This window comes from Myxine glutinosa, chromosome 13 (assembly GCF_964187855.1).
Source record: "Myxine glutinosa chromosome 13, kmMyxGlut1.1, whole genome shotgun sequence".
Lineage (NCBI taxonomy): Eukaryota > Metazoa > Chordata > Myxini > Myxiniformes > Myxinidae > Myxine > Myxine glutinosa.
In genome coordinates, this window is record NC_136273.1 from 104,999,326 (window position 1) to 105,016,534 (window position 17,209).

Sequence of the window (17,209 nt, forward strand, 5' to 3'; positions counted from 1 at the left end):
ATGACCCTCTCAGACCACTACATTTTTGATGAACCCACTCAGCGCACATTGTACATTGAATGGAGTTCACTCCGACACCCTTCCTGCACACAGCACAGGGCCACTTCCCAGTTCTTTCCACCTCACCACATGCTTTACCACTTGCCATCACCTTCGTCTTTCCGATATTCACCTTCAGACCTTTTGTCTACATACATTCCTTCCACTTGTTCATCTTTTCCTTCAGTCCATCCATACTTTCCGCAATCAACACCAGATCATCTGCATACAACAACTCCCACAGTAAACCCTCCTTTACGTTCTGAGCCAGCACCTCCATCACAGCTACAAATAGTAGTGGACTTAGTACCGACCCCTGATGCACTCTCACCTTCACTTCAAACTCACCACTGTTCCCGTCCTTCGTCCTTACAGCTGTGCGCGCTCTTTTGTACATTGCCATCACAACTCTGATCAACCATTCCTCCACTTCTAACTTCCTCAATGCCCATGTCAATACTTCGCGTGGAACCCCATCGAATGCTTTCTCCAGATCAACAAACCCAAGAAACAACTTCTTCCTCTTCTCCATGTACTTCTCCTGCAACTGCCTCACAGTAAAGAGCGCGTCTGTCGTTCCTCTTCCTGGCATAAATCCAAACTGCATTTCGTCAATCTTCACCTTCTTCCTTATCCTCCTCTCCAACACCCTTTCCAATACCTTCATTCCATATTTACTCTGACGAATCATTCGCTTCAAATACACGGGGAAATACAAAATACACGGAAATACATTCATCCACTCCCATAATCAAAAAGGTCACTCAGTAGCTATGACAATCACATCCTTTTCCAATCTGCAAACTCATCTTTTCCTTATAAGTAAGAGGTATGAACCCATATCAGAGAGCCAGAGAGACCAAGCCTACATGGATTTTTTAAATAGGATTTTTATATTTTAGACTAACCTTTATCAAATACTAATAAGCTATTTTGATTCAGTGTTTAATTATCGTTCTTTTGAAAGATTTTACTGAGAACACTGACAATTCCATAAAACTATCTATTAAATAAACTACAAGTGAAAAAGAAAACAGAGTGCGCTGAGCTTATGTATCCCCCCACAACATCTCGCCTACTGTAGGACAACGGCCAGCGAAGAGCGATTCATCCACTCCCATTGTTTGACTCTGCAAAATAATTACCAAGTATTTTGCATTCACTTATCAATACAATGTTTCGCTTAGACTTCGTACTGAGTCGATTATTCACAGTCAAAATGAAAGCTTGTTTACCGAGCGCATTGGCAAGCAAGCCTCGATAAACCAGAAAATTACTTCAGAGAGCCTGGTTAGACATTGTGGCATCAGTTGTATTATTTAATTATTTACCAAGAAAACAATATATTTTCTCCAATTTGCTTATATAACTCAATAAGACATACTCGATCTAACATTACATTATTTCCAAAAACCCTATTTGTAATCATATTACCCTCAGTCATAAAATTATTTTGCCATGACAATATGCGATCTACCATTGCCTATACTAAGAGTTTTACTTTTCTCGAGCAAACAAACTTGGTCAGAGTGCCACTTGGTCAGTGTCGGAGATAATTCGCCTACTGTAGGAGATCCCAAATTCTGCATGGAAACCACAAAAAACTTGCAGACTAGGAAAGCAGGTTGTGGCTCATATAAATTACTTGCTTCATAAATTTACACTTCCACACAACCGTCACACACCACGGATGATCTCGGGAACCCGGAACACTCACACCTCCCAGAAACATGCTATCTTCCTCATGACCAATCACAACATCAACTCCCCTTACACGACAACACTTTCTGTAGTGCCCCATTTTCATGCACCTGTAGCACTTTGCTTTGGCAGCTGGACAGTGGACACGTCTGACTGTCCTTATGTGCAAAACCTCCACCGCGAGTACACTTTGTCATGGGACGAGATTGAAACGTTTTGTGTGATTTTTCCTTTTGTCTGCTCACCTCTTCCACAGCGGTTGAGTGCTCCTCTTTACGACCCATCTGATATCCAGTCACGTGAAAAAGTAAGTACACCCCATGTAAAGTTTTGACTTTTTCAATATATTTCAACATACAGCTATTTGATCTTCATTTCAACAATATTGATAGCTAAAGGTGATATAATATAACAATTATCATGAAACATTAACATTTTGTAGTCCATTGTATAATTTAAATAAACATAAATGCAAATTTCGCATGTGGAAAAAGTAAGTACACCCTTGGCTCTAATAGGTGGTATTGCCCCCTTTGGCAGAAACAACCTCAAGTAGGCGTTTCTTATAACTGTCTACCAGTCTCTGACATCGACTGGGAGAAATTTTTGCCCACTCCTCCATGCAGAATTCTTTCAGCTGTGCGATGTTTGAGGGGTTTCTTGCAAGCACAGCTCGTTTCAAATCCCCCCACAACATCTCGATGGGATTTAGATCGGGGCTTTGACTTGGCCATTCCAGAACCCTCCATTTCTTTCTTTTCAGCCATTCCTTGGTGGTATACTGGTATGTTTAGGGTCATTGTCATGTTGCAAGGTCCACCTTCGGTTGAGCTTCAACTCTCCGACAGATGGCCTCACATTATCCTCAAGCACACTCTGGTACAATGAAGAATTCATCGTGGATTCTATGATGGTAAGCTGCCCAGGCCCTGATGCAGCAAAGCTGCCCCAAACCATAATATTTCCACCACCATGCTTTACAGTTGGTATCAGGTTCATGTGGTCAAATGCTGTCTTTGGTTTTCGCCAAACATGTCTTCTGGTACTGTGGCCAAATAGCTCTACCTTTGAATCATCTGTCCAGAGCACATTGTTACAGAAGTGCTGGTCTTTGCCGAGGTGTTCATTGGCAAACTTTAGTCTTGCCCTGATGTTCTTTCTGGACAGAAAAGGTTTCCTCCTGGCACACCTCCCATGTAGATCAAATTTGTGCAGCCTCTTTCTAATGGTAGACTCGTGCACTTTGACATCAACAGTGGTAAGAGCTACCTGTAGGTCCTGTGATGACATTCTGGGGTTCTTAGAGACTTCTTTCAGCATCTTGCAGTCTGCTCTCGGGCTGAACTTGCTGGGGCCGCCTGGCCTGAACAAGTTGGCAGTTGTTTGGAATCTTCTCCACTTGTAGATGATCTTCCGGACAGTCGAATGATTGATTTCAAGTTGTTTGGAGATCTTTTTAAATCCCTTCCCAGACTCGTAAGCATCCATAACCTTCTTTCTGAAGGTCTCAGAGAGCTCTTTTGATCGAGGCATGGTGACACCGCACACTTCAACAACAAAGAGCAAACCAAACTAAATGTCTGAGGTTTAAATGACAGGTTCCTCCAAGATCCTCTCTCACGATGTTCTAATCATTTACACCTGAGCTGGTGCACCTGATTCTAATTTTAGGTATTTGAAGTAGTGATAAATGTAGGGGTGTACTTACTTTTTCCACGTGAAATTTGCATTTATCTTTATTTAAATTATACAATGGACTACAAAATGTAAATGTTTCATGATATTTGTTATATTATATCACCTTTATCTATCAATATTGTTGAAATGAAGATCAAATAGCTGTATGTTGAAATATGTTGAAAAAGTCAAAACTTTACATGGGGTGTACTTACTTTTTCATGTGACTGTATAATGAGTTCTCGTTCTCTTGCCATCTGAATTGCCATTTCCAGATTGGGATCCACCTTCAGTTGTAATTCCAAGGTGAGTTTCTCGTCAGCCAGTCCCAACACGAGGTGATCCCGGATTTCCTCATTTTTATCATGGAAACTACAGTACTCAGCACCAGCGTAAAGGTGCCGCACAAAATTTTCCACAGACTCATCCGCTTGCTGTTTCATTGACCGGAAAACAGCCCTTTCATGAATCACGTTACGCTTGGGAATGAAATAGGCTTCAAATTTCCTCAACACCATCTGTAAGTCATTCTCATTTTCATCAGGATGGTCGCCATCAACAGCAGGAGTATAGGTCAAGGTGCTCACGATATCTTCTGCCTCCGGACCCATCGCATAAATAAGGGTACTCACTTGAACCTCCCCCATTTCTTCGGTCAGCTTCGTCGCTTTGGAGTATCGATCAAACTGCCGTTTCCTGCAGGGCCATCCAGTAGGCTTTGAATAGTCGAAGTTTTCCGGTGGATTAAACTTCGCCATGGCCCAGAATGATCTCCAAAACGTTAACTGCAGACTTAACTACAATTCGACCGATTTAACAATCGCCGAGTAACACCGCTGCCACCATGTAACAGCAGCCGATAGCCCGGGAATGATGGAGACAATCGTTCAGTGAGCAGCCATGATGGAACTTCTTCTTCTTCTTCTTTTCGGTTGTATGGCGTTCTCAGAGCCGTGAGGATCTACACACGCCATGTGCCTGAACATCACCGTGTTGCAAAAAAAAAGAATATATTGAAAAGGAGGCCCATGGGACATCCATAGAACTATATAGGTCTCCCACACGCTTTCAAAAAGTTTAGGACGCCTTGCACAAACGAGGATGCCTCTGGTTTAAATGACCAAAAATGAAGGGCAGGTCGGACCCCCCGACCCCCTCCTCTCTAACGATTTAAATAGGAGCAACCTTGGTGCGTCATATTGGCGGCATCACATAAATAAGTGGGATAAATCTTCGGGTTCCCTGCAGGCGTCGCAAGTCCCGGAAGGGTGACAACCTATCATGTGAAGGTACGAATTAAGGCAACAGTGCCCAAGTCTAAGCCTGGAGAGAGCCACCTGGTCTCTGCGGGCCAACTAGGGTAGCCAAAATGGGGGGGGGGGGGGGGGGGTCACGTCTGGGTTCACCCTGTAACAAAACCTCCCCTTCGTGGTGGTGTCCCATTGGGATCGCCATTTTTTGATGATCATGTCCCTGACCACATTCACAACTTCAGACCCAAAGGGACTTGGGTGACACATTTGGATGTGATCGCACACTTGGCTGCAAGATCGCAGGCCTCGAAACCCTGATTACAATCGATTCCAATTCAGCATCGCAATCCATTTCCTCGAAGGAAATACAGAGCTTCACAAAAACCCCACAACGTCCTCCACTCCCCCTCACTCTATCCTTGCGGACAAAGGTATAACCAGGGATCCTGAATTGCTTGGGACTTTTAAGCCAGCTTTCTTGAATACATATGATGTCAGGTCAGGGTGTTAGGTCAATAACAAACTTGTTAAATTCGTCACCATCGGCTGCTTAACTTCTTGCGTTCCACTGAATTATTCTCACTAGGGAGATACCCGTGCTACGCACGGGTGGGAGGCCAGAAGCAAACAGGCAATGCAGATACGGCGAATGCCAAAGCATGAAACCAATAAATTCCACATTCTTGCAGCACCTTCAGTCGCACATCAGACATGGACAGCAAGGACGTGAAGGACTTCCATGAAAAACGTACCCGTTCACAAACAAATGGGTAGGTTCACGTATAGAAACGTCGATCGTGGGACCGCGGCGAATCTGCATATGGCGATCCGCGAAGTTCACCTTCAGAAAGTGGAAACCATCACGGCATGTCATCATTCACTTGAACTCGATATCTCTTTTTTTTAGGATGCCTTGCACAAACGCGAAAGTGGAAACCATCACGGCATGTCATCATTCACTTGAACTCGATATATCTTTTTTTCATTCCAAACAACATAACTCCAATTAATCACAAAATAAAATTTTAACAACATTGGTAATGTTTCCTTCATTGTAAAAACTACCAAGTCAACAGTTAAAAGGATTTTGAGCCGATAGGTGTTATGGCCTCGGCAATATCGATGGAGACAGCGATCTGTTGGCTTATACACCGCCCAAATAGCTATGTGGAATTCTCTCATGTAGAGATTAAACCCACGTCGTTGTTTAACGTTGATTAAACCTACGTTAAACCCATTAAACCCACTTTTAATGATGTTTATATACGAAGATAATTGGTTTTGGGTCGTCTTTTCTGCATATCTCGTGGGATTGAGTTGGAGAGACGGCCCTGATGGCGGGGAGGGGGTTGGCATTCTCTCAAGCAGGGATTCAACCCATGTCCTTATAAAAGGTCTTTGTCCGAGGTCATCGAGTCCGATCGGTGCAGCGATCGGTGCAGCCGTTTGTGCGGCACCCGGGAAAATAACGTTATGTGGGAGTCCAAACTTGAAAATGCTGGAGGCCAAAGCTGTAATTGGAAAAACAATATAGCCTATTTTACTCCAGGAGATCCCAGGATTGCCCACCTAAAATATCGTTGCGATTGGTTCAGCCGTTTTTGCAGTACCTTCGAACGGACGGACGGACAGACAGACGGATGGACATTTGGTGAATTATAGTAAGATTACTCCATGGATGAATCTTGCGACTGCCTAGAGCTGCTTCTTATATCGCTGGACTTGAATAACTTATTGATCTCCTTGGAGGAAATCCCCTCCCAACCCAGATGCTTCTGGGCTGCTGTAGAGTTTATGCCTATTTTCTCTCTTCTTCTTTTGGCTTGGGCTGCACAATTAACAACTTCCGTGATGAAGCCAATAAACCCCAGTCTTGAAAATTTCATGCCCATACTGGTTCTTGGCCCCTCGGTTTGGCATCCTTGATCCCTCGTCTCGGTCTGGACTCCCACCGATCTTGTTGGAGTTGGGGCCTTGACTGCAATTCTGGGGGCCGGGATGATTACTTCTGCAGGGGCCTAGGCCTTGGGGACCTTGCGGACAGCCTCCGCATAGGACAGCTTCCCTGATGTTTTTATTTGTTGGATCTGGATGGCCCTCTAGAATTCAGGGCACCATCTATAGGCTGCGCTATGCTCCCCACCACAGTTGGCGCAAAACATCTTGGAAACAGTATAATCCCTGCGCTCGTGGTTTCCATAGCACCTGCTGCAATGCTGCTTACCCCTACAAGCCAGAGCAGTGTGGTCAAACTTCTGACACTTGTAGCATCTTAGTGGAGAGGGAACATATTCCTGGACGGAAAAAGCCTGATACCCTTTTTTCACGCCAGAACCACATTGGGCCCTGTTCGCTGACGGCTGAGCCTCATCCTCCTCGTCCCCCGGACCTACTACTCATTATCGCCGCCTGCCCTCCCCCCTCCCGAGGGGATAGGGTCCATCCCACTGAACCACTGACGAGACTCAATTGATCTACAAAAAGTTTTCAAAAATCACATATATCGATTTGAGCACTTAACCCATTGTCCTGGGAAACCCAGTTCAAACCCCAGTGGTAATACGTTCCAACTGAGCACTTAGCTCGTGATTCTGGCATTTTGGATCTCACTCATGAATTTACTAACATGTAAAGGCAATGGATATACACATGGTTGGTACGAGATTTCATGGCAGATGAGTTTCCTGGATAGTGAGCGTACTCAACAGGCCAATCCCAATCCTCCTTTTTTTTCTCCAATTCTCCCCTCTCACCCCTCCTCCTCCCCACTTCTTCTCCCTTCCAACTCTTACCTCCATCTCCTCCACCCTTCTTCTTTGCTCTGCCCCCCCCCCCCCTCAAACAACACCTCACTGTGCCTCTTCCCATCACCATCCCACCTTTTGTCCTCCTCATCCTTCCCTTTCTCCAAGCTCTTCTGAAATCTCTGACATGATCAACACCTCTCCCTATGTCCAGGGGCGCCGTAAGGGGGGGGGGGCGGGGGGGAAGTTAGGATGATTCCAAGGGCCCTGCACTGACAGGGGCCCTAAAAATTATGAGAACATGAGGTAAAAATGTGCGCACGTGCTTCATAGGGGCCCATTGTGATATCTTTTCATGGGGCCCAAAATCCCTGGCGGCACCCCTGCCTACGCCCCCCTCTCACCGCACCCCTCCTGTCCTGTCCTGTACCAGATGCTTCCCCTCCCTTCTGATGAACCTCAAACATCTGGGGGCTTCGCTCAAACCTGATTGATCTCTCCACACAGGTTGCTTCTGACAATCCAGACCTGATCTGCTCAACAGACACTTTCCTCCTTCAAGATGTCTCTGATTCCTTAATATCTCTTCCTGGTTACTCCCTCCTCCTGTATGATATACCTGAGCATCGTCCTGGTGGTGGGGTTGCTATCTTTATCAAAAACTCTCTACCTCACTCTCCTTGCACTGCCCTCTCTCCACCCCACCCCCAAGAGTACTTCTGGCTACGGCTTCCTATCCGCTCCCACATTTTGTTCATATGTGTTATGTACCATCCTCCAAACAATGATGACTCCATTTACATCTCGCTGTCTGATAACATGGACCAACTTCTATCCACTCATCCCAACTCTCTCTTCCTCATATGTGGTGACTTCAACTGTCGTCATGCCAGCTGGCTGGGTGTGGGTACCTCTCTCACTAGCCATGGTACCTCAGCAAAGGACTTCTGCGACTCATTGGGACTGACACAATCTGTCAATTTCCCGACCCGGATCTCAGTCAACGGAGCATCTTCTCCTCCAGACTTGGTTATGACAAACTTCCCTGCAAATGTCTGCTGCTCTTCTTCTGCTCTAATCGGTTCATCTGATCAGTTGCTTGTTAAAGTGGACATCTTTCTGGCCATTCTCAGAGAGCCTCCTCAGCGTCGACGAGTCTGGCATTTCACTTAGGCCGACTGGCACGGTCTTCAGGCAGCCATCAATCACCTGGACTGGTCCCCCATCTCCACTGCCTCTGACATCAACTCTTCCTGGGAATTCTTCCAAAGTAAATTGCTCTCTCTCATGCACAGATCTATGTCCTTCTGTCCTTTGAAATAAAACAAAAAATTTATGGCACCTTTACTGAAATGGTGTAATACTGTATAATTATGTAAATTATGGTCGACCTTACTTGTATATTTGTATATATATATATCATGATTGATTCAAGCTGGACGTTGTTCGAGGTAACGTCCTGAGATATCTGTTGGCACCTTCATTTTTTGCCGTTCGCAATTGGATGAAGGCCTTGTTCAAATCTACTATGGCTCACAGCAAGAGTGGCAAGGATGCTACATGCAGAGCAGGGTCAGTTTATGAGTCCGCCCAGCCATCACAACAGCGGAAACCCAACGCGAAATAGTGTAGGTGCTATGAAGACATCAGAAGAAAATGTTTCATATTTGAATTTCAAACACAAGTGATCAGCCTCTTCTTTTCAAATAGAAAGTCAACATTTGTTCTGAAGCAAAACGTATTTTCGAAGAATAATTGCCAAATGTTGCAGATGCTTTATTATTTTAAAATGGTAAATTAAAATTGTTGTGTCTTGGTGAAGGTGAAGTTTTGTTTGCAGAGATATTTGTGATGCAAATGAAATGAACTGAATTATCAACATGGAAAGAATCAACGAACAAAGAAATGTTTTATGATCAGATTCTTCCAGGATGACGGTGCATGCCTTAGGTATTGAAAATTGGATTACCAAATTTGTAGTTTGAGTATTTTGCAATTGATGTTGAGATTAATGGTTAATAGAAACAAACCAAAAAAAAATGAGGGACTGTGAAATATAAATAAATATATAATTCATATTTATAAATATTAGTTAAATTGTACTTCAATGTGAATCTTGTTCATGCAAGGAAATGTGCAAAGAACCTGGAGCAAGCAGCCGACCATCTGTGAAATGACCCAGTGACCTCCAAGGATGTGAACGGAGGGGAGAATGCTGATTCAGCTCGGAGTTGGAATGTACCCCTCCATTAGTGGGACTCGGGGAGGGACCTTATCAGTTCTTTGTGTCCTCCGTAATGATAAACATATGGGGTTTGGTGCCAGAAAGGCTGGCTTTAAGTGACCTCAGAATTCCGACCATTGTAGATCAGAGGAAATGCGTTTTGTATATAACAGGACCCTCCGAGGCTGCGAGAGAGAATTCTCCCCATGGAACGACGCGTCGTATTTTGTCTGTAAAGTATAACTGCATTTTCGTGTAAAGTACTCTCCACAATATCGGAATTAATCTCGATTTAAACTGAGTGAGTCTTGCCGAGTCTGATTGAGTTTTGCTCAGAAAGGTGTCCAAAAGAAGCCACAACACCTGACAACATGGAGAAGTTTCTGTCAAACCTCGCCTCCGATTCTGCAAACTGGAACAGACGGCATCAGCACACGGGTCCTAAAATCCTGCTCTGTCGCTCTGTCTCACCCTCTCTTTTGCTCAAGGTTATCTGCCATCAGCTTGGAAATCAGCAAACATCACCGTTCTACACAAGAAAGGAACAAAAACAGATCCTTACGACAGACAAATCAGCCTGCTCCCAATAATCAGCAAAGTCATGGAATCCATCATTGCTTCCGATATCAAATCCTTCTTCTTCTCCAATGGCCTGATCTCCAATCATCAATTTGGATTCAGACCAGGTCACTTGACTCTGGACATGCTGCTTCTGCTGTCTCAACAATGGATGGAGGTCCTCAATGTCAAACAGGAAATCAGAGCTGTCTCTCTTGACATATCTCGTGCCTTCGATACGGTCTGGCACCCCGCTCTCCTCACCAAACTCTCCTCGTATGGCATCCATGGAAATCTCCACACATGACTTGCAGACTTCCTCTCTGGTCATAGTCAACGTGAGGCCCTGAATGGCCTCCTCTCATCTCCCCTTCCTGTTCAGGCTGGAGTTCCTCAAGGCAGTGTTCTCGGCCCTGTGCTTTTTCTGGTCTTCGTCAATGATCTCTCTGACTCTTTGGAAAATCCTCTCGATCTCTTTGCTGATGTCTCCACTTTCTGCCACTCCATACGTCATCCCTCAGATCGGCAGTCTGCAGCCTCCTCATTCCCTGCAGACCTGGACAAAATCACAGACTGGTCAAACAAGTGGAACATGTCTTTCAATCCTGACAAATCTCACACTCTTACTATGTCTCTCAGAAAAGACCGACTGGACAACCCTCCCATTTATTTTCTCAACAATCCTCTTGAAGAAGTTCTGTCACTCAAGCTCTTGGTTCTCACAATTTGCCATGATCTTTCTTGGGAAAAACACATTTCCAAGCTGACCTCCAAAGCAAGTCGCCGACTGGGCAATTTCCATCGTGTGAAGTCCTTCCTTGGCACACCTGAGCTTCTCACCACATACAAGGCTTTCATCCGCAGCTCAATGGAATACTGCTCTCCTCTCTGGGCCGGTGCTCCTTCCTCGCACCTAGCTCGGCTCCCCACCACAGTTGGCGCAAAACGCTGTAAAAAAACCAAAGCTTTCAGAATCATTGAAATCTTCCGCGATTAAGCCAACTCTGAGGGCCTTTGACTCACTCACCGCAGGCAGGTAGGTGGTCTTTCTGTCTTCTACAGACTCCTCTCTGGCCTTGCTCCCCCCCAGCCCTGTCTGTGCTCTATCCCCCAAATATTTCTGCAGGACACACAAGATCTGCCAGCAACCCTCTGATGGTTAAACTGCCGAAATCTCGGCTCTCTGCTCACCTTCACTCTTTCATTCCTCTCTTCTCCCACCTCTGGAACAAACTCTCTCACTCCCTTCAATCCCACTCCTCCCTCCAGGTCTTTATAACAGCTGTTCACCACCATCTCTTATCTTCCCCCATCCAAAACCTTGATCTTTTCTACCCCCGCTAATTCACCCCAGATCCACCTTGTTTGAAATTCCAACTTCTTTCCTGGAAGTCCTGGCCGTGTCCATATGTTTTATACCTCTCCCACCTCCCCCCCCTTCCAATGCCCCCGCCCCCCAAAGCCCTCTCCCTCTCTCAGATCTCTCGATGTCTCCATGTCTCTCGGTCCCTGCTCTCAAATGTTGTGTTTGTGTCCTTCCCCCTCTCTCCCCATCTTGTCTACCGCTCCCGATGTTATATGTTTTTGTGTCGGTTTGTCTTTCTGTGTTATTAATGTTCGCTCTCTCACGAGCCTCGATCTTGTACACAAAAAAAATCCAAAACCTTGATCTTTTCTACCCCCGTTAATTCACCCCAGATCCACTTTTCTGAAATAGACTTCTGTCCTGGAAGTCCTAGCTGTGTCCATGTGTTTTTTTTTTTACTTCTTCCACCCCCCCCCCCCCCACACCTCCTTCCCCCCCCCCCCAAGCACAGATCTCCTGATGTCCATGCTCTCAAATGTTGTACTTGTGTGCTTCCCCCTCTCTCCCCATCTTGTCCCCGGCTCCTTTTATTTCGTCTTTGTGTCCGTTTTTTTTTTTTTGTCATTAATGTTAGCTCTTACACGATCCTCGATCTTGTATACAAAAAATATATAAAAAATCCTGGGCATGGATGTAACAGAAATACACGACTCCACAAGCTCCTCTGAGTTTTGATGCCAGAAAGCCTGTTGCTGCGTTTGATTGCTGTTTTTAGGGAAAACATGAAAAATTTGTAGCACCATGGCAACCGCCACCCACCACAATACTCTGTAGGCTCAGCATATGCACCAGCCTGGAGACGTTTTTAGAATCTTGGAAAAGAAAAACAAAACTTGGGGGCTTAATACTGCACAAGCATCTGAGACGTAAACTTTTGGCATCCCAAGGATCAACGTTTGAGTCAATCACAGCTTCTGAGCATTCAACACGACCCTCTTTCCCCCAAAACGAGGGGATAAAAACAAAAGGCAAAAGTGTCATATGAACTTTACTGCAAGGTTGGCACACCATTGTCATCCTCACCAAAAAACCCCCAGAAAAACGCTAAATTCAAAAATACAGATTGGTGAATACACATACAGTCATGACCATCCTGTCTGGTCGGACAAACGTTAGAAATTATGTGGCCACTGCCAACGCACAGTTGTCCTGAGTATGGCAGTTTCCTATCCACATTGGAAACTGAGTTTACATTACAAGTTAAGGCTGAAGTTGAATTCCGAATGCTCGATACCAGCTGAAGAAAAGAAAGAAAGAAAGAAAAGAAAAGAAAAAAAGAAAGAAAACCTCGCGATTCAAACAGATCAAAACACAAACCTGGGTTATGAACCAGGCCTTCTCTCCTTCTTCAGAACAAACAACGTAATTTGAGATTAAAGTCCGACTCTCACGAAACTCCACATCGGCTTTCTTTTAGCACAAGACCCGGCAGATGAGCAGCTTCAGCAGCAGTGGGAACGTCGAATCGTGGACACCTTGCGGTCCGGGCAGGCTAAGAGGACGGCCCAACCGCGACTCGCCGAGCGGGGATGGGCGAGGCAGGGAAGGGGACGTGTTGGAAGGCGACGGCTGGACCCGTTTGGCCGGAGAAACCGGGCTACCTCTCCGTGCCTGACGCAAGGCGCTGGATTGCAAGGATTCCTGTTGGGAGGATTGGAGTAGCGGGAATGTAATCAGAGTCTGTAAGTGTAACCAGTGAAGCAAAAGGCGAACTTAAAATACAGCAAAGAGACCCCGGAAACGGAGCGTCTCACCAGCTCGGCTCCGAGTTCCCGCTTGAGGCGTTGCTTGTCCCGCAGTGGGAAATTGGGGTCTTTGAAGACTCGGAGGGCCTGTGAGGCAAGCAGGCAAAGGCCAGCCTCGGCCACGAACCCCAGCACAGGCCTTGTGTGCACGTACACATAAGTACACGCGCACGCACAGTTCCGTTGAGCATTAGTTACATAATTCAATCAAATTCAAAGCAAACCACCAAACAAAATCATTGGTGTGCTTATGAGCAATTCCTTGGGGACGCTGTCCAACGTCGAGTCCATCACACATACTTCAAATCTCGGAGTCGGTCCATGTTCATAGAATAGCTGGAGCCTGAACTGTCCCTCCTTCCATCGGCCTGGGGAATGAAAGAAGCAAAACATGCGAGGGAGGAATTGCAAAACACATTCAATCCGGTCACATGACTTTTGTCCTCTCATGGCTCGTGTCTTATTCACGGCTCCCCTTTCTGTAGCGCAACCCACTTATTGACTCATCACGTGTTAACCAACCCCCAAAACCAAAGTTCAATCTGTGGACATCAATCCACGCATAATAAGGGGTAGCACATCCCCAGCCTGATCAACTACCTGCATTTCAATGCACCCCTGCCTTCCCTGACCCATTACGCACCTCAGCGAGCAAGGAATGTGCAAGGCTGACCGCAGTGAGCAATGTCCCTAACGAGGGCGCCCCGTCCCTCTCAAATGGGGGAGAGGACAACGTAAGTGTGAACAGCAGTTCAAACTCCCACACCTCCAGTGCCTGCAAAAGCAGAAACATGATGTAATGAAAATATTGGAGTTTAATATATAATATCCTCAAATAATATGTTTTAAAAATCAACAAACATTTATCGTTGTCCAAGTACTGCAACGGGTTCTACTAATATTATGGGGAAATTTAAATACAAAGATAAATAAAACACCACGACTGATACTACCCTCACCGTATCAAGAAGAAGCTGGGAGATGTCTGGACTGAAGGACCTTAGGGTACCCAAAGACCAGGCCAAGACTCTGACTAAGCTGCACTGGACTTTTGTAAGCTCTTTTCCATCTTGCTCACACTCTTTTCCCAGCCTTCCAGCTTGTTCCCTTTCTCTGCCACGACCATGCTCCTTCTCCTTACTCGACCCGACACTGACCCGCATCTTCTCCAGTTCACCTGTTCTTCTGGCCTCTGCAGCCCCAACAACGTACAAACCCCCAGCTGACACCACTCCTTTTCTTGGGGCCTGTGGGAGGAGGGGGTGGGAATGGAAAGAAATCATAACATCCACTCACAAGTGACGAACAAAGATGGAGAAGAAAGTGAGAAAAGACGAGTTTGTATCATTACCTGAAGGTAGTGCTGCAACAGTTCTGGACGGTGCAGTAGGGAAGTGCAGGTTTGGCACAGATAACACAGACTCACCTGGCAATGGAGGAAAATAATTAGAAGAGCAAAAGTACACGACTAATTTTCACAAGAATGCAAATAGAGCAGATTTGAGGTAGACAGGTACCTGGACGCTGGATAGTAGTTGCGGCAGGTGGAAGCGCCAAGCATGTGAGTAACAAGACACGAGCTGGAGGAACGCTACCGTTTGCTCAGTCTCGGCTAAGGCAGCTGACAGTGCCGGAGGAAAAGGTGCAGAGCGAACGGCTTGCAGACACTGCGGAACACAACATATGACAGACACTGCTGAACACAACGTATGACAGACACTGTATTCACGTTGGGGTTTGTCGGTGCTGAATGCTTATTATTAAAAAAGTAGAAAGAAAACGAATTTCAACCTTGGATGAAGATGCAGGATCAGTAAACAAATTTATTACGTTAGCAAATTATTTTTAGAAACAACTATCAATTTTTTTACGTTGTAGGTTGTAGACAGCAACCGCCCAGGGTGGGACTACCACTCAGACTTAGGAGAGTTAAAGTGGTGCCCGGAACCATCTTACACTCTCTGTGTCAAGATTGCTGGTCTAACTCAAACTATAGGTACCGGCCTAGCTTCAAAATATATTTGCTAATATATATATATATATATATATATATATATATATATATATATATATATATATATATATATATATATATATATATATGTATATATATAATAAAAGGGCCATGGAAAGGCTAAGCAATTGAGAGGCAAAGGTTATCCACTCGTAAATGGGATGGTGGGAAACATTGACTTGAGATGGACATTTGTATACGATTAGTGAGAACAGTAAAAATCATGCATGGGTAGGCATTAGGTGGAGTTGGGGAAGGGGTGATATCAGATTGTGACGAGTTGCCACCTTGAAATACTTTTCCACAGGAGTGGAGGTGAGCAGAAAACTTGAAACATTGACAGGAAGTGGTTCAGTGGATGAATCTAAGCAAACCCATTGGAGTTATGGTTACGGTGTCCGCTCTGAATCCGAGAGGTCAGCGCTTATAACCCCGGCCGAGTCATACCAAAGACCTTAGAAATGGTACGTGTTGCGTCCTTGTTTCATGCTCGGCATTTAAAAAGGATGGACAAACAACCATCGGTTGACAAGCCGAGGACAAGCTTGATTGACCTAATGGCCTGATCCTGCATTGAAGTTCCTTGAAAGTGAACTCAATATTAAAACCTTGCAGGCACTGCAGAGTTGTGTATATGGCTGGGAGTATGAGCTGAACAATATGTGGGAAAAGACAAACCAGTCAAGGGGGCTGAAATAAAAATACAAGAATCCCAGAAGCTTTGTAATAGGAAATGCCAGTGACTGTCACAGCTTGAATACAAATACCAGATTCAAGAACAAGGTGGGTCAAAGGGACCCTGTACTGGTCCACATTGGAGAAGCAAAGGCCTTGTATGGAATAGCTATAATAATAAAAGGCAGTGTGTGTGTGTGTCGTTGGTTGTAATCTCCATTTACGGGTTTCAGAAGGTGGAACTGAGTCCTCCCAGGTCCCAAAGTATCCACCTCCTCTCCAGTAAGGGATCAGGGTTCATGGACCAAACTGTTCAACTTTTTCAGAGTTTTGTTCCAAGTTCTCTTTTCAGGAACGTCACCGAACCCCGGATTGACTCCAGTTGTAGTTCATTTGTGGTAATATTCCCGGGGATGGTTTTTTTAATCTGTGAGGTTCTTCTTCATCATTCCTGTTTCTCCAATTATCACTGGTACAATGTCGATGCTCTTCAGCTTCCAAGATCTCTTGACCTCATTTTTGAGATCCTGGTATTTGGTCATTTTCTTGATTTCTGTGTTCAGGCCAAAATCGCTGGGTCCTGATATATCAATCATCAATGCTGTCTTTTTCTTTTTGTTCCTGAGTACAATGTCCGGAAGCAATGCTTTGTTTTCTATGTTCATGCTCGATGGGATCATCAGGTCGTACGTGAGCATGACATCCTCAATTTCAATCATTGACCTTGGTTCGTGTTTCCATGAGTTTTCTGGAACTGGGATGTTAAAATTTTTACAAATATCCCAATGAATCACTTTCCATACTTTGTTGTGCCGTTGTGTGTAAAGTTGTTCTGATAATAGTTTTTTGCATCCCGAGAGCAGGTGACTTGTACTTTCTGTTTCTGTCTTTCAGAATCTACACTTGTCCGTCTGGCTCAGGCCACGCCATCTTTTTTAATCCATCGGTGTAGTGTCCTTGATCTTCGGCATTTATAATGATTCATTCTCCGTCGCAGTTGAGCTCAACTCTTCTTTGCCATTCCAATGATCCTTCTTTGTCTATCCCCACTCTGTCCAATTATTTTTTGTATTCTCCTGCTCTTTTGTCATTCTCTCAGTTGTTTGTGTATCTTTGTTGATATTTATTTTTATATATTCATTTTGTCGTTTTTGTAATTGTTGGGGCTGTATTTGTTGCTGTTTCATTTTCCTGTGTGGCATCTTCTATTCAC

At 45.0% G+C, this 17,209-nt stretch overlaps 1 protein-coding gene across 1 annotated transcript in view; it reads right to left on the reverse strand.

Annotated features, from left to right (window-relative positions):
• Positions 1–12,532: 12,532 nt before the first annotated feature.
• The window catches only part of LOC144888590 (nucleoporin NUP188-like), a 55,513-nt gene continuing 50,836 nt past the window's right edge, over positions 12,533–17,209 (reverse strand). The window contains exons 12-18 of the mRNA XM_078767042.1: positions 14,825–14,974; positions 14,659–14,733; positions 14,267–14,554; positions 13,951–14,082; positions 13,608–13,675; positions 13,317–13,446; positions 12,533–13,203 (exon numbers count right to left, since the gene is read on the reverse strand). Of these exons, the coding sequence (XP_078623168.1) occupies positions 12,976–13,203; positions 13,317–13,446; positions 13,608–13,675; positions 13,951–14,082; positions 14,267–14,554; positions 14,659–14,733; positions 14,825–14,974 (1,071 nt within the window). The 3' untranslated portion in view covers positions 12,533–12,975. The remainder of the gene's footprint in view (positions 13,204–13,316; positions 13,447–13,607; positions 13,676–13,950; positions 14,083–14,266; positions 14,555–14,658; positions 14,734–14,824; positions 14,975–17,209) is intronic.